The sequence below is a fragment of the Siniperca chuatsi genome, linkage group LG15 (genome assembly GCF_020085105.1).
Source record: "Siniperca chuatsi isolate FFG_IHB_CAS linkage group LG15, ASM2008510v1, whole genome shotgun sequence".
NCBI classification, from domain to species: domain Eukaryota; kingdom Metazoa; phylum Chordata; class Actinopteri; order Centrarchiformes; family Sinipercidae; genus Siniperca; species Siniperca chuatsi.
The window spans coordinates 24,504,235-24,529,636 of NC_058056.1; the positions used below are offsets into that span (position 1 = coordinate 24,504,235).

At 39.5% G+C, this 25,402-nt stretch overlaps 1 protein-coding gene across 5 annotated transcripts in view; it reads left to right on the forward strand.

Annotated features, from left to right (window-relative positions):
- Positions 1–25,402, forward strand: part of gfra4a (GDNF family receptor alpha 4a) — a 253,425-nt gene that overhangs the window by 108,292 nt on the left and 119,731 nt on the right. The window contains exon 1 of one of the 5 annotated variants that reach the window (XM_044167854.1): positions 13,258–14,077. The exons of the other annotated variants lie outside the window; for them this stretch is intronic. Coding sequence (XP_044023789.1) covers positions 14,020–14,077 — 58 coding nt within the window. The 5' untranslated portion in view covers positions 13,258–14,019. Of the gene's footprint in view, positions 1–13,257; positions 14,078–25,402 lie in introns of those variants that run through there. 5 annotated transcript variants of the gene reach the window in all.

Consider the following 25,402-nt stretch of genomic DNA (forward strand, 5'->3'; position numbering starts at 1 on the left):
AAATATCCTGCACTTTAACTACAGTACCGCCTGTATTCCTACATCATCTTTAACCTTATAGTCATTACTTAATTTTAAATCCAAAGTATCGTGGTCTTCTGCACTGCACATGAATGCTGGAATGGAATCCTTTGTTTGTTATATCACTAAAAGAGCTCCTGAATATTGTGGAGATGTTCAACTAATTAAGCTCACTTCACATTCTTCTGATAAAAGATGTTTTGTCTGCAAATCAATGATTAAAATACATCTCAAGGCAAATTTCCATTGGGAAAATATTTGTCCAATGGCTTTGTAGGCTCTTAAATCATTCTGAATGTTTTAAGAGTATTTTTTCGTCATTTTCGTGCTTCAAAATGCACTCAACTGTGTTAATCCCTAAAATTTGTTAGAAACAACTTCAGTGTACTCGCATGCTTTTACAGAGCACGGAGACAGGGCTGTGTTTCTTTTGTGTATTTTTATTATGTACTGTGTTTTTAGTTGCACTTTTCTTCATGTGGCTCGGGTGTTCACTTCATCTATTTCTTTCTTGTATGCTAATGTTTTTGTAAAGCACTTTGTGACTTATGTCTCTGAAAAGCGCTATACAAATAAAGTTTACTTACTTTTCATACAAAATTATGTATTTACACTGAAAGACAGCAAATCCACGCAAATCCTGTAAGGGGCACTAGTTATTTAGGTTGATTATTCAATCAGGTTTCATAATTTAGGAGTTACTGATATTGAGGTGTTTATTACTAGAATAAGAAATCATGTGAGAATCAAAAAAATTGAGGATGACTGTCGAGGCAGAAGACCACAGGTCAGAAAAGCCGGATCGTGACCAGAGTCGATAGTTAAAAACCCTTCGACGGGCAGGGAACTTAGACATGTGGGAGGAAAGTTAATGAGTAATTCAACAACTAGCGTCGACAGGCCCTTAACCCCACACTGCTCCAATGCAGCTGCTCAGTGTTCACCAGTATGATGCTGTGGTTGTACTGGGGAGCTCCCAGCTCTGAATGTAATTGTGTGCATGTGAAGCAGGGTGCTGCTGGAACAGAGCATGCATGCTCCATCAACTTTCCCTAGATAAATAATATGGAAAGAGATTAGTGCCAGCAGAGATTGTATTTGTATTGCATAAATTTGAATTTGTCACCCTCATATTAAGCAGATGATTTAAAAAATGCCTTTGTTGATTAAATGAATTCTAAAATTGAATTTGAAGGGAAATTAAAGTCAGCTAATTTAAACTTAACAGGCCTGCGTGATCTCCGTCATAGTTTGAGGTCCGATGCCAAGTCTTGGAGCAAATCTAGCCAGTCACTATATAGAAACACCCCTCAGGACAAGACGTAAAGTAAGTAGTCAAAACTGGTAGAAACATATTGATTCAAAAAAATGTATTTATGAAGAGACCAAAAAAAAGAGGAGAGAGGTTAGACTTGTACTTGAGGCCTTCGTGATCAATAAATCATAAGCAAAAAATATCTTTGGTTATGACCTATTGATCACAGAAAAACACATGATAAGCTTATGAAATACAACACATTACTGATTAAACCAGTGGTTCCCTAACTTTTTGTCTTGTGACCCTTTACCAGAGTCTAGTTTCGGATGTTTATAAGCCATTATACCATTGGACTAAACTAGCTAACTGTATAACGTTGTTAAAACTAGCTCCACTTCAACCAGCAAACTTAGAAAAAGGCTCCTTGCACACTAATGCATTAGTATTAACAAGCTAATAATGTCACGTATAATAATCCTTCAGAGGGGGCATTTTTTTCTGCAGAGTGAGTACTTTTACTTTTGATAATCTGCTAATACTTCTGTACTTCTGCTTAGTATTTTGAATGACAGGCTCACTTGTAACGGAGTATGTTTAGATTGTCGTATTAGTCCTTTTACGTAAGCAAAGGATCTGAATACTTTTTCCACCGTTGTTTATTAGTCATGAGTTCAACTTTTCATTTTTAATAGGAAGTGTTGTTTCTTCTTTTGAAAGGTACAGAGTCTCGCTTTAACATGAGCACAGGATATTGAAAGATATAGCTCTCTTAATCTATTTCCATTGAACAAAGGTTAAAAACTTATTAATAGCTGTTCAAAGAACAAACATTCAGTTTTTAATGAAGTGAAATGAAAATACTTGCACAATGTTGTCTATTGTCTCAAACCTGTCAAATTTAAATAGACCGCAATTGATGTCGGCACTGTGTGACGATGTGAAACAAACACTGCTTGAATAAGCTCTATTTTAAACTTTGAAGTTAATAGCTATAGATATCTATCACATTCTTCACCTTACATTATACTTCATTTCTTGTTTTTCCAGTGAAGAAAAATATGAAATGTTGCTTACTTAGAAGGGACTTTTCTGCTGCCTACTGCCTGAACTCACCTCTGATAAAAACTTAGATACTAGTTTTTGGCTGCTGTGTCTTTGAACAAACGCTGAAAGCAATAATTCAATTTGGAGGAAACATCAGATTTTTATTTTTTACCACATCTGCCTCTTTAGGAGTTCAGCACATTTGTCTTTCCTAGGGACATACAGTACCCTTTATAGGTTACCTAATAAAAACATAGGCTCGTTTATACAAACAAGTCAATGTTGAGCCATCTGCATTTCTTGATTTTTCCAGTTTGAGAGGTAATGTTGCCAGTTAGTAATTATTTATATCAAGAGCAGGAGAAGAAAGCTTTACTGCCTGAAATGACATCAGATCCCCTGGCAGCACATTTGTGGTTGACTGCTCCTGAAGTGTTTTGGAGGTGTTGATGCTAAAAAGTAAAAATGTTCTGACATGGTGGCTGCTTTGTGGTTTGATGCAGTAACGTTTGTGTTCCTGCAGTACTGTCCAACTGTTGTTATATTAAATAATTGTGTGTGTGTGTTTCAGACTGATAATATGAAATCTGTTGACAATCACCTGTAACAGAGGGAAATACTCACATGATAGTAAGTTATGTATGACCTTGGGTTGGCCAATCTGTGCAAGAGACCCTGCAGGTGATGGTTGACGTGTGACCTCCACCAGCATATCCTTTTTCCCTCACACATCAATAGAGGGACTGCTTATTACTGTACCGGTTACTGCTGGAGTCGAAAGTGGGAGCTGAAAAGAAAAGTGACAAAAGCAGTAAAAGTTGTAGTAGACAAAGTTTATCAGTTTAATGAAAGGTTTGTCGGATAACCTATGTGCATGAAGGAAGAAAAGTAAGTCCATGTTTTTTTCATGCAGAATACAAACGGCCACATGTTCAGCTAAGCATGCTAGAGGCAGCTTGGTAAGTTTGTCATGACTGAATGTAACGGTGTGCCCGTTAAAGCTCTAATCCGTAAGATTTCAGTCCTTGTTGATTTTGGTGACACTCACTGTTACTGTGGTAACGGCAAGTGTGGTTTATTACTACAGGTCCCAGAATTTATGGGGCAGCACTTCATGAGCAGTCATTTTTCTCAAAAAATACAACAGAAGAGCAACTGGCTTATCTGTTTACAGCCCAGCCAAACAAACTCACGTTATAATAAAGAAGCCAGTCTGCTTTTGCCACCACAATCTGATTTCATGCTGCACACGATGAGTACTTTTCCACAAAATAGCAGGTCAAGGTAAAGTTGGTTTCCTTCCTGAGAAGTTGGACTGTTGTCTCATTTTGTAGATGCATTTTGGATGGACAATCAAGGCTAGCGCCAACCCCAGTTACAAATATATATTGCGTTTCCTGTGACAGCTTCACAATAAAAACCACCCCATGTTTTGCTAGCGCAAGGTCGCAATCTTCACAATTTATGCACATTGCAACGAAAGCTTAAACTTAAACATCACCATCTGAAAATTAAGGTGAGGTGAAGGTTAAATGTTATTATGACATTTGCACTCATTCCTCTACACTGAAGCTAAATGACACTCATTTAAGAGTTGTTCATTGGCACAGACATTTTCTATAATATGTATATCAGAGCAGAGTAATAATACTTTGGTGTTACATTGAGGTTATTGTATTTAATTATAGGTAATTGATGTGCATTGAGTGCTGTTTTTGTGTGAAACTTAATGGCTCCAATTTAGTGATTTGGTCATGTTTAATATAAGTTGTAATATACTGTGTAATAACAAACTCTCCAACCTCACATTCCGCACTCAGTAGCCTGTGAGACTATAAATAGACCGTCTCATTCAACTCAACACAGGCTGATAATATGGAAATAGGGGATAGTTTTCCTGATGGCAACAAAATAGAATACATTTCACTGAATGAGCCTTTTTATAGGACTCAGTTTGAATGTTAAATTGTAGTTTATTAAATCATTTCATGAATATTGTCTACATTATTCATGTAGCCCATTACTTGAAAATTGAACTGAGATTTGCTGTCCTCTATTCATGGTCAGTTAGATGCTGTTCAGTAGTGTTAATAATGAAATACAATTAATGTATAACGTGATTGCCTGTCGTTCTTGTATACAGTATGTTTGTTTCCCTCATACACAACCTCATAATCTGTCTAAACTTGAAAAAGCTAACTCTGCATCGTCTGTGTTTGATCAACACACTGTGGTGACAGTTTAGGTAATTTATGAAATGACAGAATCAGTCATCTGTCAAACAATCAGTGGAACCAGATTAAATATATTTTTTTGTTGTTTTAAAGTATAGCAAAAATAAATAATTCTGGTAATCAGTTCAGCACTGTTTGGTAGAGGTCTTATTTTTAAATTAATGGATTTTATATTTTATGTAAATTATTGTTGTGATGATGCTTTTTCTTCAGATTGCAGTCTGTACAGTGTGTGTGTGAAAGAGAGAGAGAGACAGTAGGAGTGAGAGGTGTCATTGTGGGTGGGTGTGTGTGTGTGTAATGACTACTGACTCAGCTGGAGAGGGCAGACAATGACAATGGTGATATTCAGTAATACTCATGGCAACTGGGGCCTTAATTTAGACATGCTGCAGTTACCAAGTACAAGGCTATTTAGTTTCACGGGTTGGCAGTCTATACTTAATTTTCGTACATTTGGTGCAGATTTGTCCTCTGCATGTGAACGTCATTTACACTACCTTTCCCAATTTTAATTTTAATTTTAAAAACCTTCAACAAACAAATCATATTTCAAGGTGTGTAGCAAAGTACAAATATGTTCAGCCTTTGTTCTTTTGGGGGGAAAAAACGCTTTCGCAAATGTTGCATGACCTATAACTTCCTTAAAGGCAAATTAAAAGGGAAAATCATTTGATTTGTGTCATGAAAATAACGAGGCTCTCTTTTTTTTTTTCTCTTTTTTTTTTTGCATCTCGGTAATGAATGGAATAATTTGGTCTGTGAGGCTACTGTCAAATGAACATCAGCATTAAACCATTTCTCATCTTGACTTCCTCTCCCCAGATGGCTTCATTGATTTATCCATTTCCACGCATCCTTGCTGTGCATCTGAAATATGCCGCTGCAAACACATGAAAACAGCCCCGAATTGTCAAGGGCATATGGGTCTTTTAGCTTTTATATCTCACACTTCTTTCTGGACACATCCATCTCATCACCTGCCCACTGCGATGGCCAGATATGATTATAATTACACCACAGGCCTGCCTTGAAAAGCATGAACACGCTACAGCCTCATTTGGCAGCCTGTCTTCTGCTTTTTTTCCTGCGAGTTTCTGGTTACAGCTCAAGCCTGCAATGAGAGCAGAAACTGATGCTGCAGTACATTGGTACCACTGCAGGGGAGGCTTCTCATATTCAGCCTCATTTTCAAAGGGTTTTCATGTTGTTGGAAAGGCTGGTGACAAGTTGGCACTTTGATGACATGCCCTGTGCTAACATGGGCGAAGCAGAAATATATTGCCTGTTGTGATCTCTAATCATTGTTGTAGCCAGCGGTTGGCAGCTTACACAGCACCTAAACTTAAGGATACAGTCTCTCAAGCGAGATACGAGCCGTGCTGAAATAAAAGAAAATGTACAATACTCCATCAGAGGCAAAAGTCCTGTATTCAAAATGCACACAAGTTATAGTACAGTACAACAAGATATGCTTAAAGTTTGAAAAGTAAAAGTATTCATTATAAAAAATGGCCCCTTTCAGTGTACAAAGTCATTGATTCATTTATTATTTTGCATGGAGCATTTTAATGTTGTAGCTGTGCTAGATACTAAACCCTGCTTTCACGCCAAACCCAGTGCAACATTGTGCAGAGCAAGGCCGTTATTTTCAATGGAGAGTGCAGCTGCGCCCTCCCAGGCAGCTTTACAAGTCATAGCGACACACGTTGCTCTGATTTTATTTTTTTTAAACAAAAATCAACTGTGACCAGGGCCTTCACCAGGATTTTAGGAATACTGAGGTCATGGTGGTCTCACCACACCCCCCAACCCCCTCATTCGTTTTGTTAAAAAAAATACTAAAATACAAATAAAATAAGTTTGTATTTGTAAAGTTTGTTTTACTTTTATTTTTCCAGTTCCACTATGTTGTGTGTGTGTGTGTGTGTGTTATTTATTTTTTCTCACTGTTTTGATCGTATTTTATTGTATTTGAGGTATTTTAATTCACTGTACTTTTTATGCAGGATGTTATTTTAATTGTGGTGCTGATTTGTTTTAATTTAGTTTTTCCTTTTGTAAAGCACTTTGTAACATTGTTTTAAAGGTCCAGTGTGTAGGATTTAGTGGCATCTAGAGGTGAAGTTGCAGTTTGCAACCATTTGAATACTGCTCGCCTCACCCTCCCCTTCCAAGCGTGTAGGAGAAACTACGGTGGCCGTGAAACTCCCGAAAAACGCGAAAGGCCCTATCTAGAGCCAGTGTTTGGTTTGTCTGTTCTGGGCTACTGTAGAAACATGGCGGTGAAACATGGCGACCTCCTAGGAAGGGCACCCGCTCCCTCTGTAGATAAAAATGGCTTATTCTAAGGTAATGAAAACACAATTCTTATTTCCAGGTGATTATACACTAATGAAAACATACTTAAAAATATAACGTTTCATTTCTGCCAATTGCTCCTTCTAAATGTTGCACACTGGACCTTAAAAGGGTGCTATATAAATAAAGTGTATTTTTATTATTATTATTATTTCCTAATTTTACCTAAGCACATGACTTAAATAAATGTACTTTCCATCTCTGCATATATTTTATTACAAGATGCAAAGAGTTCAAAATGCAGTGCAGCAAACATTAACAGTCAGGCAACATTTTCAGGACACAGATTTCATTGTTTACGCTTTGCATAGAATTCTATCAGCTGAGACTCTCACACCTAAAAAGATTAAGCTTGGACATCAAATGAGACATGCTGAGTTTCATTCTACTCAGACCTTTAAAAGCTATAATACACAGGGAATGTTTTGTAGCAGTATGGCTTGGTAATATTGCCCACAGCAGGGACAGAATTTGCAAATGGCACAAAATCAGTGTGACGGCCAGGAAAGTGCCATCAGTCCAGACCTTCAGTTGCTGCGCCACAGGCTTCTATCTCGGCTATAATTCTGTCGAAGGGGAGGGAGTGTAAAGTGTTATGAACTGAACAGAGTACCACAATGAGCTATTAAAAAGTATACGTTAAAAAATGGATTGCTTGTGGCCGCAGCTGTAGTTCCACACCACCTTCGTGGAATGCAAATGGGCAGTTGGAGTGACAATGTGCTCTAAAGGGAGTTCAAGACCAAGTCAAGACTTTAGTCCTGTTTGAGACCAAAATATGCATCAAACAGTAAACCATGCATGACGCCAGGATCGACAGAGCTGTAGATCTATGAAACTCTTTCTCTGTAATGAGTGCACAGACTTTCTACTAATCAGAATTTTGCGAAAATAAAAGCTGAAATAAATTTCTTTCTTGGCCATAATTCTGAAATTATCTACGGAAATAAAGTAAATACCCCTAGGTATTACAGCCTAGGTGTATTTAAACATATGGCTCAACTGTACTATACAGTAGTGCTGAAACAATTAGTTGATTGTCAGAAAATTGACGATTTTGAGAAATGATTAATCATTTCGGTCAGTTATCAAGCAAAAATGACAACCATTCACTGATTCCAGCTTTTCAAATATGAGGATATTGCTGTTTTTTTCCTGTATTTTGTATCGTTGTGAATTAAATATATTTTGGTTTTGGACTGCAAAACAAGCAATTTTGAAGACATCACCTTGGCATCTGAGGAACTGTAAAGCTGGATTTATAGTTGTGCATCAAGGGCTTGTGGTGTCGCTTTAGACCATACACATGTAGCCACCATAGGCTATGTAATATAAAACGTGGGGACTATTAGGGCTATGGAGACACCACGTCAGGTCCACAAGAACTGTGACTGATCAGCTGTGGCTGCTTGTGCTTTAAGATGCCGATGGATATTGTTGAAAGTAAAGACAACACTAAGGAAGTTGAAGAAGGGTTCTTTTGTTTTTTACTTTTCAATTAGACACATCTATCAAAGTCATCTCCACTGCAAACTTTCTGCACACCCCAAACACCTTAGTCTATCACAGTGAATGACAGAACATGAACATGGGGATAACACGTCAGTAGTTTATTCAATAATGGGACATGGTGGACCTTTCCACCATTCCTCGTATTACAAAGTGAATGAAAGAATGTAAATGCAGTTACTGTGGGGAATATAATTAAAGCCGATTACAGCCCAATCGCATACAGTACATCCGTTTAGTGTTGTGGTGGTTCTGTCAACAAGAGAAATTCGACGCTGAACTATAGATGAAACCCTGCGCTGTCGGTATCTAGGTCATAACCAGCGTTAACCTCTCGCATCAAGTATAAATCCACCTTAAGGCTTGTGTTCTAAAAAAACAGCAGCACGACACGTACCGTCTCTCTTCACCCTGGTGCTGAATGTCGGCTAAAAGTTGTCTAAACGACTCGTAAACCAGATGCTGGTACTGCTTCCTCTACTGCCACAGTGTGATTACCACTTCAGCTGAGAGGTGCAAATCGGAAGTTTTCACATGACAGGGTGCTGATCAAAGGCACTAAAATCTTAATCTTAATTGTAAAACACGAGACGTAACATGTAGGAGTTTAGTCTGGAGCGGCTGCTCTGCAGGTACGCCTGACTGTTGTGTAACTGGACATGAATAATGTAGTATTTCACATAAATCTAGGTAAGGTGTATTGATGAAAGGACTGCAGTTGAAAATTAGCCAGCTGGATAACACTGGCACATTTACAGATATGTTAATTAATGTGCATTGTCCTAATAAATAAATAAATAATAATTTAAAAAATGCAAAAATATGCATAGATAAGAAAAACCATAAACATTTTGCATGAGACAAATCTGAATGTAAAGTAGTTGACAAGTTGAAGATATCAGAAACACAGCGCAGAGTGTTGCGGCTGGCCTTGTGACATTATCACATAACTGTATCTTCATTATCCGGCAAGTCTTTATGTACTCCGGCTTTGAAAGCTGTTCCAATGTGTGCTTCAGCTCCATTGCTGGTCAATTTTTTCTTTCTCTCTTCCTTTTTCCTTCTCCGCCTCCCCCTCTAATTTCTCTCACCATGTGTCTCTGTGAGACTACGAATCAGCAGGCAGACACACAGAAAAGAACATCTCAGGAGCTGGCATTAATTTGAATGCATTAACACCTCTTAATCAGCACATTTGAAGTTTTTTTTTATTTTTTATAACATTTCATGACCAACGCAGCAGGAGCCTGTCCCACATCCTCTCCTAGCTTATAAATTTTAAGGGCAAAGCACCTTTTTGAGTCCCTGAGATACCGAGTGGGAGCGGAGACGGAGACGCAGGGGAGAAATCTCTGGAAGGGTTCGATCTAAAGCAGGCAGGGGCACGTTTGATTCAAAGGATAGAGGTGGGAATCAATATGCCATCTTTTTTGGCACACACTGTAATTCAGGGGTGTTGGGAGAGGGGTAAGGCTAGGTTGTACTTTCATAACCTTTTGAAGACCTGAATAAGGACTGTTCTGCCTTCCCACTGCAGCCAGTTTGCCCTTGAGCAAGGCAGTTAACTACCAGCTGCTGCTGCTGTGGAGCTGCTCAGTGAATGCACTGCTGGACCACCGCCAGGCTACAAATCCAAACCTCAGACTTTACTCCCCCTCTGGTGTCACTGTAAAAAAATATATATATATATATATATATATATATATATATTTATATATATATATATATATATATATATATATATATATATATATATATATAATATATATATATATATATATATATATATATATATATATAATATATATATATATATATATATATATATATATATATATAATATATATATATATATATATATATAATATATATATTTCTTTGTGTTCTTTCTTGTTAAATCTGCACTTGGCAAGAATGTTACGAATACACTTGTTTTAACACAAAATGAGGCAGCGACATACAAAAGCTTCCCATCCCAATGTAATGACATCCCATACATTCATCCTGACTGCCCAAATGAAACTGTTGTTTGGTATGGTCACGTTTCTATTCATAGGAAGTAGCAAATTGAAATTTAAGAATGGAATCCAAACTGTCAGCTAAACTGCTGCAAAAGAACACACTGTGCTGGTAGAACTAGTGTGTCCAACTATAGATCTTTTTACTCTCTTGTCCTTTGGTACACAGTAAGCGCTTGTGAGCATGCTGTGTGCAGTTTACTGGCATTACATTACATTGTTACAGAAGTTCAGTTTTTATAAAGTTACTTGTCAAGCTTCCAAATGCTCATTTAAAACCGGATTCCATACATTTCCAAGTATTATATACAAAAACACAATCATAAAACACTATGAACACAGGTCAAACCCTCCCACCCCCATACAGTTACATAAGGGGGGGGGGGGTCCATGCATGCTGAGATATGCTGTATCTCCAGTGTCCGTAATGTAAATGTCAATACAGGCTGAATTTGTCCCGATGTCCAATGGAGGGGATTTACAAAAAATAACTTAAGGAGTTTAAGTTTAAATCAAGTTCAAATAAACTATACATGTAGCCAATCTCAGAGGGCCACATAAATCATCATACGCTATTACATTGCAGCTGAGTCTTTCTGATAAAATCAGTAAAGGACCCCCAGATCTTATCACATTTACAGTAGGAGTCAGATGAGGAGTACCTAATCTCCTCTAAAGAAGGACAGGAAACCATATCATTAATCCACTTCTTGAAACGCGTAAGAGAGGTTGAAACTTGCGCATATTTCAACTACAGCGGACATGACGATGCATTGTTGTTGATATGCCAACAAGTCCTCATACCTACATGATAAAATAGGTTGTTTGTCCTTGCCTTCCAAAATGCCCCGTATGAGTGTTTTCCGATCCGGCGCTCTATTGGCAGGACAACATCATTCGTCAGTTCCTTCCAGAAGCCGTTTCAGAAATACAATTTTTAAAAATGATTTATTTGAGCATTTTCTGATCTGCAGCCTCTGTGGGTAAGGTTTGGTTGAGGTTAGGCAACTTTAACTACTCAAGGTCAAGGAAAGGTTGTGGTCATGGTTAAAAGAAACCAATGTTGAAACTTTTGGACATGTTGGACATGCCTCCTTAATAACTAGTCCTCCAAATTAAAAGACAAAATATGTAGTTTGTTCATGCCCTGTAGAACAACACATAGAAGGGTTTTCTGATCTGATGTCTGTATCAGAAGGATGACATCATTTGTCTGCCTTCCAAAACGTGACATAATGTGACAGAGCTATGGTTAAGGTTTAGTTAGGTTTTGGCACAAAGACTAGTCAAGATTAGGGAAACATCATGGTTTGGTTTAATAGAAGTACTTAATTAAGGTTAACCTTGTGGTTAAGGTTCTGGAACAATCGTGGTCATGTTTTTAAGAAAAACAAAAAAACAACGTTGACTGCTGGTATGAAACAGGAAACAAACAGCGGTCTCCCGTGTTACAGTCCAACATTTTGTCGACCCATCCATTCACTCTGACCTCGTCCCTATGCGGACTTTGTCACAATGTTCATAAACACATGTCGTTTTGGGACTATTGGACTTTTTTGTGGTACTGTCATTGAGTGACCAGTAACTCAAGTTTTTATTTGTATTATTTACTGATATAGTAATAGTTAAGTTTCACATTAAGATGTATATAATCATGATGTATTCATTTTAAAAGTCAATTATTTTATCTTCAAGAAAAAAAACACCAAACCAAAGAAAACCCGCTATAATAGCACAACAGTATTAAAAATGTTGTGGAATGAAAAGCTTTACGATTATTTCTCTGTAAAAACAAGTATATGTCACAAATGTGTGATACTGTATATAAATCTCTACAGTTTCACTTTCTCTCTTACACACACTAATAACAGCCTCTAGTTGTGATACTGTGTGACAGTGTGCAATTAAAAGTGGGCTACGGGACAAACCTGCAAATCTAATGAAAGTTTAAAAGACACTTTAGAAAGCAAAGAGGATAAATCGTGGAGAGCTGCAGTGGCCTCTGAGCTAGACTGTACATGCTACTGGCCTTGGAGAACAAATCATCCCAGAAACATCTCTTCTCCTGCAGTATCTTTCCTCTAAACCTTCCTACTGTTTCAGTATAAGCAAATCCTAAGAGAAGTAGACTGCCCACTCTCCTCAGAAAAAATAAAGAACAGAAGTTTGTAAGTGTCTAAGGTTGTGCAGCTTATTCTTTAGAAACAGAATATGATCCTTCCCACGTTTCCGGGAGTGTCAGCCTTTTTTTACATACTGCATACACAAGGTTTTGGATGAAAGTGTCCCCGAGATGCTGTAAAAATTCCAAAAATAAGCTTAAGGAGGCAAAACAACTCCCAGCAGAGAAACCGCTCAAAAATTAATTTCTCATCCAGAGTGTGAGTTTTAACTGCTTGAACATAATTCAGGCTTTGACCAACAACAAAAAAATGCACCCATAACAGCTGTCAGTATGAAGAATTAAAATATTCTCCATGATTTATGGAGTGCTGCTTCTACATGCTTAATCCAATTATTTTGACTGCATGGCAAACACATTTTTTGTAGAGAAAAAGTAGGCTGTCTCAAAATAATAATAGTACCGCTTGTCTAGAGCGTCAATCAGGCTCACTGTCCCCAAAACCCAGATCAAACGAGATTATTCTTTGTTCTGTTCTGAAAGGAGACCAGCATGTGCACATTAGACAGCAGGTAGCCTCAAACAGCCCATGCTGGCTGCAAGATGGTCTCTTCATTTTTACCATTGAGAGGCACTGACACTGTGAGTCAGCCTGGCTCTGTTTTTACTGTCTGCTCATCCTGTGCTGCTACTGCTGCTGTCGGGCCCCTAAAAAATATTTTTATCATCTGGCTCCAAATGAATGGCTCTCATGCAAGTTGACTGTGGTAGTTTCTCTCTTTTGGGGGGGGGATAACCTACTTTAGGAGAAGTGTGGATATGGTCTACCCACCCATACAGACGGCACCATTTTACGCAGGCTTATTGTTTCCATTTTATGGCAGAATGAAATAGGCTATCGATTTAACTTGTCCTATTTCAACTTTGGCCAAGATTGGATTTTCAAACGAGCTGGGCTGGGCATCTCCGGCCGACCCGCCTGGGAGCAGAGGATCACAGGGACTGTGGGACTCGCAGGTCGGAGTGCGCAAAGCAACGCGCCCCTGTGATTCATCCGCAGTTTCCAGACGGTGCGCAGGTGGAGGCGAAGAGGAGAGGAAGCAGCCGCTCAGGACGGACGGATGAAACGGCTGTTCAATACGCGTAAGATGTATTCCACCTAAGGAACGAACTCGGTGTTGCATTGATTTGGAACCACTGGCTTGATTTGGCGCAGCTGTAAACCATTTTTCTTCCATGACAAAAGTTTGACTGTTAAAAAATGATGCTCTGCTCCGCTCCTGTTTTTTCATGCAATGCTGTGGATTCCGGCGTCAGCGTAAGTGGCCAGTCATCACTTGAGAAATAGCTTCGATTCTTTCGGTCTTAATTTCGGTGCCAATTTCAACAAACAGAGGGCTTTTATTCTCGCACATCATCATCACTCGCCCGGGATTGCATCAATTTGAATTAATGTCGCACTCCATGATGGACTTCCTCGGACTGTACTTCTTGCAGCTGGCTCTTATTGGTAAGTTGAACAACACTTAGAATGTGATTCAGTATAGTTGAACTTGTACAAAATGAATGCATTGTTCTGCGTTGGTCGCTGCAGCCCGTGTCAGACCTGTTTCCAGTCTGAGCTTCATGCTCATTAGTGCAAGTGTTCTTTAACGAGTTCTTACTCGCCCTGCTTTTTGTCAAAGTTGCACAATGAGATATTTCTTTTCCCGTGTGATCAGCCAGTCGCCTTAAACGTGAACGGATGCACTACAGGGTCCCGGACAGAACAGAGATGCAGTTTTTTTTTTTAAAGGACCACACAGACAGACCGCAAAATATTATCTGATGGGTGACAGAAGTGAAGCGGCGGGACTCGCCAGAATGAATCCGCTCGAGATGCTTGCATGTCTTTTCTCAGCAGTAGAGAATGTTTTGTTACCCAGCAGGCAGAAGCCCCGTATGTGTATGCAAATGAGGTGAACATAGATTATAAAAGGAAATATAGTCTAAAAATGTTTTTTTGGGGTGGTGTTTGCCACCAAAGCCGCCGCCGCTGGCCCCCCGTTTGACTGCGAAAATGCCAATGCAGACAAGTGTGTCAAAGTGTGTGTGTGTGTGTGTGTGTGTGCGCGCGTGGCCAGCCTGTGTGGTTAGTTGTGCGCGTGCGTGCGGCGTGCGCGCTTGTGCACCTGTCTTTGCAGGTGAATTGTCGTCTGTGTGTGTGTGTGTGTGTATGCTGGGGTGGAGCGGAGTGGCAGCCGGTGTGTGGCGTTTAGTGAGTGTGTGTGAGCGCCGGCATTTGTGCATGTGTTTGTGTTTAAGAAGCATAAAACTGCCCAAACAAAGTGGTGTGCAGGATCACATCAAACACTGAATTCATGAGCAACGACCAACAGTACTGCATACACACCAACACACAAACACATGCACACACTCAGCTTTTTCTCTATTTGGGTACTCCTAAATCTGTCATGTTACCTGTACGCCTCTCATTGTGCCAGCTGGTGCAAGTCATTTCTGTTGTCAGTGCTGTTTTCTGCTGGTCTAATTTAAAATTCATCTGTGGTACAAACTCTGACTTTTTCTGATTCTGCTGCACTCTGTTCTGCAAAATTCCCCCACAATGGGGAGAAAAAAAACCTTCCTGCAGAGCAAATGCGGGCTGGAAACAGGACATACGGCCGGACGGAAGGATTTGTATAGCGTCGATGATGACAGCTCTACATCTCAGACTCAATTTCCCCACACATTGAAATCAGCCTTGCATGCTGGGAGTTTGCTGGAAATTCTGGGGCTCCCAGACAAAATGTTACACTACATCGACCCCTGAACACACACGCACACACACTTGGAGCACGCCTGTCCGCCACACTTTCCCTAAAGGAAGTGATGCTATTCCCCCTGTCTTCCCTCACTTTTAGCATCATATGTAAAACGTGTGTCACCATGCTGTGCTGTCACTCAAGACATGAGCCGGGTGGGTAAGTGAAAGCAGGATGGGGGGGCATTCAGTCCTAGACTTTTCTCTGCAGATATTCTCACCTTGTCAAATAGATGTGTCAAAACGGCAGAGAGTCTCTCACCCAGGGCCTCATGATCCCGTCCATCAGCCTCACAGGGAGGCAGACATAGAGAGAAGGAGGGGGGGGGATCAAAGGAACTAAAGCAGCTTTAGCCTGAAGGTTACTGAGGGGAAGAGGCAGGTGGTCGGTTTGAATCCATGGGAGGGATCAAAGTGGAGGAGCAAATGAGTCTTAAAGTGCTGTCAGAAATGTTAGTTGAGTGCACCTGAATGATTCCTGGGGGGAAAGTGATAAATACAAATAGGGCGTTTGGAATTTTCTACTAAATTTGAATTGCCGAGATGTGACGATAAGGCACAGGACGCCACGTACGCCAAGTCAATTCATGTAAAATTGTTTAATGAAAATACGTTAATTTTTGGCATACATGTAAATATTTACGACATTTTCTGTGTTGTCTTTTTTGTCATGCAAAATAGTGCATCAAACATCAAACACCATTAAAAATAACCCACTTTGATTAATGGGTTGCATTTTGTTATGTCCAACTAAGAGCACTCGAATGTGTGAAAATTCATATTTACAATTGAAATTTGAGCTTTAATGGAGCAATTGAAGGCAGCATCAGTTCCTTTAGCAACTTGTGCCAAAGTGTCCTTGAGCTTACCAACAGCACTCGCTCCCAGGTGTTTGTGTGTGTTGACTACCTTAGCTATACTATTGAGGACCAGCACTTGACAGCCCACTCTCCTTATGAGGACCTTTCGGTTTAAAAGGATGTATTGGCTGTTATGTGTGTTTGCGTGCAGCACTCTTTCCTGAGGTCCTGCTGCAAATGAAAAGATGCTCCTCTACAACTTGCCAGGCCTAACAAGGCTTTAAAAATGCTCGTCGTGGTGTCTGGGGCTGCAATGATGTGCGTGTCCTATGAAGTGGATGTATGTAAGATTAGCATGCTGTGGTTTTGCATGTTGTTAACTTGCGGGAGTAAACTGGTGTATTAAAAAAAGAAGGGGGAAAAACAAGCCGCTATTTACTTCAGATTTAAATTAGCATATTTGCTGCTCAGTCTTGTGATGCTTCAGTGATTATCTGCCTTTTTTGCAATCATTACTGTAATTAGCTGACCAGGTTCATCTGCATATTATTCTTCTCTAAGTGGTAGGCAGTAAATGAACACACCCTACCTCGCCATTTGCGACATGGCGGAGGATTTGTACTGTTTCACAAATGGTGAATAGTGTTATATACGCGGCAGTAATTGGCTGGCAAGAAGTAATAATCATAAACATAAACGGCTTACTGCTTGAGGGTGGTATGTATATTTTTCCCAGCATGAGTTTGTGGTGATTGGTTCCTCGCAGGGGCAGCAGTCGTGGAGGGAAGGTGTGAACAATTTGAGGATGTGTTAAACTGCAGGGCCCCTTCAGAAAGGCAAACTGGTGTGGCTGTAGATTATATTCATCAGGGTGGGGGCCCAGTATCACGTCCTATAAAGAGGCCCAGCAAACTGAAAAGGGCATCCACTGCTGATCATGTGTAATCTGTTTAAAAATGGTAGCTGTCATCAGTTACGTTCAGTGGGGAAAAAAGAACACAATGATCAAATTGCAGATGCTAAAATTAAGTAATTACTTGTTGAATTGTTAAAAAAAAAATGTTCAGAGAGGAAACATTTCATTTTGATTTTAAAATTTTTGGATGTGATTAGATTTTCCACAATCAGTCATGACTAATGATAAAAAACAAACAAGTGAGAACTTGGCAAACTAAAGGCCAAATGTGATACAAATATCTTGATTACTTCAAAACAGTTTAATGCGATTTATAAAGAAATGACTGATATTGTTGTTGTTCTGCTTATTTACACACTTTCATTTTATACTGTAGCTAATCATGGTTTGGCTGTTGATTATGTCAGAAAAGTGTTTCAAATCACTGATTGGAACTAAAGAGCCATTTTGATTTCATATTTTGAGGACTCTAGAGCAAAGTTACCCAAAAATAATTACAGTGTTGAGACTACAGCACTGAGAATAAGCTGACTGTTGATTACCATTCCTCACTAGGTACTTATTTACTGATTAACTTAACTTTCCAGTCCAGTTGAATAGATTTTTAAAGTAGTCCTTCTGTACTTGGCATTATTACTCAATGCTGTAGTATTAACTCATCTTTAGAAGAAAAGTATAACTTCAGAGATGTTTAACACTGCTAGAAACACAAGTTTAAAGGGATAGTTCGGAAATGGGTTTGTATGAGGTAGTAGATGGTGGTTGGCACGCCCCCAGTTTGGAGAAGCAGACAGGAGTACCGCTATAGACGGGGTCAGCAGCAAAACGTATTTTAGCCACCTAAAAAAATGTACACTATATTTAGAATATTTCACTTCTTGACTTTGCCATCAGACAGCCCTTTCCTTTGGCACTGGGACTCGGGGTTCATGTCCCATGTGAGACCAAAAGTTAACGTTGAGTTAACATTACGTTACAAGTCACGTCACGTGACTTCCTACTACCTAGTAGTACACTAGGTTGCTTAGTTTCTGTGCCGGTACTCCTGTCTGCTTCTCCAAACGCCGTCTACTGTAGGAGTACTGAGTATGAATAAGTACCTCATACAACCCCACTTAAAAAAAAATCCGAACTATCCCTTTAATGTTCACTGAATTCTTGGGATTAGTTTTTTATGCAGTGTTGTTATTTTCGCTTGGTTTGTCCACATTTTCTCTGCAACAAGTGATATGCGATCTCTTACATTTTCTTTCCAGTGTTGACATCTGCACGACTTTGTTGCATGTAGATGTAAGCTTTACATGTAGTTGGGAAGACCAACAGCAATTGAAGGTTTTCCATTTGAGAAAAAGTCTAACAATGCTTCAGTGCATTCTGGTGAATTGAATCTACTGACTGTGTAAAGAAACTAGTCTGTCTGCCTCCTCTGAGATGGATTTCTGTCTGTATGGTTATTCATTTAAATTTTATTTATATAGCGCCAATTTATAACAGAAGTTATCTCTTCGCACTTTTTCTATAGAGCAGGTGTAGACCATACTCTTTATAATTTTATTTACAGAGACCAAACAATTGTCACCAAGAGCAAGCAATTGGCAACAGTGGCAAGGAAAAACTTCCTTTTAACCGTGTGTTCAGACTGCCGCCGGCAAGACCTTCACAATTCACTCTGGCTGCCCTGCCAACAGCGCTGTAGAAAGATTCGTGGGCGCTCTGACGTAGATGAAATAGGTGGCAAAGTTCAATCGAAAGCTTGGTAACAAAATGTAAGTGCTAAATTCCCATTGGTTGCCGCTGAACCGTGTCATTGTTGATGGTAGGGATTCACCCCAATCCTTGTGCCAATACGGACCCTTTTTAGTGGTCTCGTATCGGCCATGATGTGTCTCATCCACATTAAATACAGTTTCTTTGTCAATGTCATTATGAAATTCAGTGTTTTCGCTATCAGTAACATTCATTCAGCCTCAGTGGGCCACCAACTCTCCCTGGTTGCATGATTCCGATGAGTTCCACGCAGTGAGGTATACAGATTTTAAGTTTGGGAAAACGATAGCACCGGTATCGGATTGGTGTTTGTTATCAGCAGATACCCTATTGGTATCGGTATTAGGAGAGAAAAAGTTGGATCGGTGCAACTCTTGGTTGTGATTTTGATAGTTATATAAAATAAATATCAAGACTTGACTTACTTATGGACAGGAGTTGGACAAATGGCTAACTTTGTCAGTCTGCTTATTGGCATTGGGCTGGTATAGATAGGTACAGTAGGTTTATAAGAGCGTGTTTGCTAAAAACAGCTGCATCCTGCTGTGGAAAACTGGGTTCATTAGAGCAATGAGACTACACTCTACAGTAAATGTGGCATACAACAAAAACAAGCTGAAAGAGGCTAAAAAGTTCTAAGAAGAAGCATTTTTTTCATGTGGGTTTATTTTTGTCACTATGAACCCACGTAACCATTTTAACTGGTGTTGATTGATGTAAGAGTATTAATGAATGTGTCTTTAAAGTACAGTAAATGCCCAAAGTTTGATGTGGGAGATATAATTATGTAATTGAGAGTTTCCGAGGACAGATGTTACGGTGTAGAGGGACAGTGACAGACACTCTGCAGATCATAAGATGAACATTTCACTCTATACAAATCGCTTCCTAATTACCAACCCCACACAAAAACTCGCACACATAGAAAGGCCCCCCATGTATCTGAACCAAAGTCCTTCTGTCGCTCTCAGCAGTTATTCAGCCTCATCATTATGCTTTGTATGGGAATGAATAATTTGCTCCTTGCATGTTTGGTAACCTTGAATTGTGACAGATAATATTATGGGTTTTTGGAAGTATGTGCTTTATGCATTTATTCTGACAAATCTGAAGCCCACCCCCTCACCGCCACCCCCTGACACATGTATAATTCATACTCACCCTTCTCTCTCACCGAGTCCCCATAGCTGGTGCAGCATTGAACATTTTCTTGATCTCTCTTATAGTGGATACTTCTCTGGGCCTTCAAGTTCCTCTGACAGGGAAAAGCGAGAGAATAGTGTCGGAGAATTACAGGAGCAAACATAGCAGGAAGAGGAGGATGTGAATGCGAATAAGCCGTGTGTGACAGCGAGAGAGGGGATTTATTTTTTCCATGAGGCTGGAGCTGTCGTTGGGCATCTAACAGAGAGGAGATATGTATCCTCTGTAGAGCGTCTCCCCAGAGTTGAGTTGCTCTTTAGATCCCCGGTGCGTCGGCTCAGTTTGGAGCCTCAAATTTACTGTGCTGCCCCTTCAAATTTCATTTATGCTTTCCTGATTGTTGTTTATGCAAAACACCTGTTGCTGTATATCCCAAAAGTAGAGATGGTACAGTTGGCTTGCTATCTGCACCCAGCCTCTTCACATTTGCAGTTATCATTTTTGACACTCAGTCCATCTTGTCTGATTGATTTATTGATTTAATTTGTCAACTGTCTCGTCACTGAGATAATACTTTGGCAAAAAAAACAAACTGTTTTTAGAAACACAGCTTTCTAACTGTCATTATGACTCAACAAAAGTGATGAAACAAAGTCAGATAGCTGCGGGTGTGTTTCGTTGGTGACTAGTTGACATTTATAGGCGGTTGTTCTTTGCTGTCTTACTGGCTTTCTCACAGATCTGTGTTATCTCTGCCAGGACAAGTAATACTGTATGTATAAGGAGCAATTACAGGCCATTGGCAGTGAAGAAAACCGCAAAATGGAGGCCTAAGATAGAGATAAACATTCCCTGGAATAGAGAGAATCAAACTGCAGCACTGATGCTGGTAGGGAGGATTTTGTGGGGTGAAACCATAGTGACAGTGCTCCTTATTATGTTAAAACCCTGTCATTTCCACTGGCTTTTGTTGAGGGACGATTATGCCACAGAGACAATTACCCTGCCCTTGCCGTGCTGAAAGGATATGGCATTTACTGCCACTGTATTCCATAGCCAGACGTTTAACTTTGTAATGAAAAGGCTGCAAAGTGGTCCAGGCTGATTGTAAGAAAGCCTAAAAGGCTGCAATTAATCAGAAGAAAAAGTTTGTGAGTGTCGGGAAAAATGTAGCATAGAGTTGGATTGGCAGAGAGAATGACAAGTGGTAATGAAACAAGTTAGCAAGGCTTCAAGGCCCTTCATCAAGGGTTCACAGTACTTAAAGCCTGAAAGAGTGTCTGTCAGTGCATATTTAAGTATAAGGAACTTGCAGTGTTTTATTGTGACTGGTGCAAACCATTATCAAGACCCCCCCAAAAATAAAGGCTTACTCCACCATTTAAATGCGAGAGGTGCTCGAGGTGACAATCATAATCTCATCTTGCATAGATGAAGCTGACATAAAAATATTGATAATCACAAGGCCTCGGCTTTCGTTCACATGATCATGTCCATAATCTGCAAAGACTTTTCTGCCCTGTTGCTAAGAGATAAGCCCTCAGGTGTACAGTGAAGTATACTTTTTACCCATGTTGCAAGGTGTGTCTCCATAGCTGTGTCCCAATTACATACTGCATTCTAATTGTATGCAATATTTAATGTCTGTTTTTGCAGTTAGCATACAAGAAATCAACACTCTTCTCTGTTACTAACCGGAAATGATACAATATTTGCGCTGTGACATCAGACTGTGACTACTACCCCTTAAACTTCACAAGACAAGACTGGAGTTGTTTCACCACCATCCATAATTAGTTTTAATTGCAGCTGTGAACAGCTCCTCCATTTTCTTTGTGCTTTGCATTCTGGGACAATAGTGTACATCAACAGCACACTCAAAAATCAAGCGTTTTTTTAGTATGTAGACTGACTATTTACTGTAGGTATACTGTACTTATTATCACTTTTCCAGTGTGAACACACTATACACTCCTGCTTAGAGCCTCCTTAGATTTAGTGTGTAGTATGGAATTTGTACACACTGCATATCTTTAAATATCCAGCTATCATTTAACATTTTTTTTTTTGCCATCTTGGGTAATTTCTTGACCCAGATGGCAATGGAAAAGCTGGTATTGAGACTATGCTCTTTTTTTATGGTAGTGGTGTTTGGAAAAGTGGGTATATATTCAAGGACTAGCTTTGTTTTTTATTTTGACAACAGAGTTTGTGATACAAAATGAACCTGTTACTTTAAGAGAATGTTACAATACGCTTACAGTAATACGCTTAATGTTGCTTGGCTAGGAAGTTTTTTTTATTCTGTCTACAGTGTGTCTGCTAAAGCCAGTCACCCTAAACATGTCCAGTAAGCCCAGTTTAACCTACAAGAGTTTTCTGCTGGCTCGTGTTACTTGTTTTGTCGGAATGGAGGACATTAATTCATAATAAGGAAAGCTTCTCTCAACTTCTTTATTGCAGATATTGACTGGAAAGAATCATCTGTTAATTAGCCAAGAAATACGGTGTCATGCCGTATTATGTTTAGAAAAATGGTGAGGGCAAAATGTCTGTCGAGTAGATCGAAAAACAGTCTGGAAATGTTTCTGTGGTCCTCAAAGGACAAACATCGGAATCCACTGTTACCAGATTTCCGGTAGCAATTTTTGTTTGGGCCCAGAATCACCTTGTAAAAAAGGTTTAAAAAATCAGTTTTACTGTACGTCGACAGATTATTATTGTAGCAGCAGGGTAGTCTTTGAGAATTATGAATTGTATCAAAAATGTAAATGTGAATTTACATTGAACATGAAAAAGATAATTACATGAGAGACACAAACTGGGGCCAATGGTTATCCATCTCTGCCTGCCACAGCTCACATCTAGGTTAGGTCATACTAAAGGAGTAGCTCCTCCACTTTCCCTCTCTTTTGCCCTGAGAACTCCCAGCAAATGAGAGCAGACCAGCAGGCAGAGGAGGAGCAAAGATCCCCGTCCGGAGCAGGAGCCGAATCAGGATGACATCTTGCAGCTCTTCTGCAGGGGCCCCGGGATCTGGGGAGCTAATTGGTTTCTAATCAGAGCTGCAGTTTCTGCTGTGCTGTTACGCTTAGCCTGTTGAGATAGAAATAGAGGAAGAATGTGAAATCGGGACTCAGGAATCAGGTTCAGTGCCAGGCTGTCAACTGACTAAGCCAACAGGAGGTGGAGGAGGATGGGGATGTGTAGAATGGGCCAAATCGCAGCAGGCGATCCACTCAGCCTGTCTCAGATATGTGCCAGATAACATTTATGAGGGCTAATGAAAGAGTTTGCGGCTCAACACTCTTACATGGTTTCTACTCTGTAGTCTGTCGTGTGCTGCTCAGCTGATTTTATCTTTTTGTCTTACATGTTCCATGTCATCACCTAGGCAGACCGAAAAAACAACAAAAATGGAAGATGTTCAAGATTTCATAAAGTTACATGAGGCACAAAAACTAGTAATGATAGGGCAGTTTGTCTTGTCTGTCTCTTTTCCCAGATTATTTATCACACAAAGTCTGATTTAACTGCACTACAGTATGCAGTGTTTTTGCATAAAAATTATATTAAACAAGTACTATATGTGATACTATATCCGTTGTATTTTTCTGAGACCTTGTGTATACCCAACGAAATCACGCCATCGTGCTGAAAACTGCCTTGCGGTGATGTTCAGGACATTTTAAACCATATGGAGTGGCAAAGTGGGAGGCGTTGTTTCAGGGGAACCATGTTTCCAGATATAAAAGTCCTGTTCTTCTCTAAATAGACAATGTTACTGTAGGTAGTTGGAGTGGTTAAATCATCAGGACAAGTAATGAGAAACTGCAATGAAAAAATCTGGTTCTTTTGAAAGTCTCTGTACATTAAAACTTAAGAAGACAAGTCAACCAAGACTCCCAAGGACCAAGGAGGTAGAAATGTCCAATTAGCAAAAATGGTGATTAGCGTGGATAACAGTGAAACAGCTGTAGATGTTGTTGAAAGGTTAAAGCTGCATTTTCTTTGATAGTTTTTAAAACATTAAGTTAACTTTTTCTAGAAACCGTTACTGCAGCTTCCTTTAAATTGAAAATGATGCGTTGTTCGCTTCTTATTTGTTACAGTGAAACAAAACAAAATAACCTCTCCTCTCAAACAGAAATCAGCTAACATGAACACACGATGCCAGGCTGAATGAATGAAGTGAAACGCAATGGAAAGTCTACAAAGACGACAACAAAAGTAAAAAGCAGTAACAAACATTATTAATAGATTTTTAAAGATAAAGTTGATATGGGGATCCTGTTAGCAAACTGTTGCCGGATTGCACATCCAGGAGACATGGAGCAATATTAGCATTCCTTTGGATTTGTGGTTTTGTCCATCTGATGAATTAATGTCTAATATTCACTCTGTTTTTAGTTCAGGTTTTAAGGAAAATATCTGTTTCTGTATCAGATAAATGTTCTACTATGTCCACTAACTGTGTCAGTCTGTTGTTTGGTGCCAGGCAGCTAGCGTACAATAGGTTTATCAAAGCCTTTTCACTCAAAAGTGGACGCTAGAGCTGAAGGGGACTGCAGAGTTGGTAATAATTCATTGCAGGTTCGTCATTTGACCCATTGTTAATAAAAATAATTGATTAGTGCAGCTTTAAGCTAAGCTGAAGATCTTTTTTCACCTTGCTGATTCACTGTCTCTGTAACATTCAGACTACAAAGATAGTTGACTCATTATTACAAGTGACAGGTGCAGTGACACAGATGATTGGCAGGAGGGTGGGACTACCGACAAAAAGTAGCACGTTAAAGCGTTAAATAGGGGAGAATGCTAATAGAAAAACCTGACATAGATGTCAGCAACAAGGGAGTTGAGAGCAGGTTTAATATTGGTTTTATCAGGTTAAATGGGTGTTTTTAAACTATCAATACATTTATGTCCAACAAGCCTTGGGATGGATTCCATGTGAATATCAAACGCAGCTTTTTGCGGGTCTCCAGTTAAGCTCAGAATAAGATGGGGCAACCCCTTCCTATCTCTGCTCAGTGGATCATCTCCCTTTAGCTAAGCTGATAAATCCTGCCTTCAAGGTTTTTTTTTTTTCCAGCACATCTAAATACAGGTTTTTTTTTTTTTTTTTTTAGATTTATTTCATAGGGGATTTTAGAGTGTCGTGATTGACATGCTACACACAATGTAATAAGGAATTTTCTGCTTTTCCTCCCCGTTTCATCTGGTACATGTTCACATTTCGTCAGTGGAATCGTGTTCAGTATCTCTGTTAAGAACAGAGGAATGGACACATTAGATGTTGTAGGGTTTGAACATGTGAGTTTCTTGCATTGGCCAACCATGTGGTCAACCAGCATGCTTTCTATATGATATATGTAGTTAAGGATTAAATAAAACTGTCCTCAA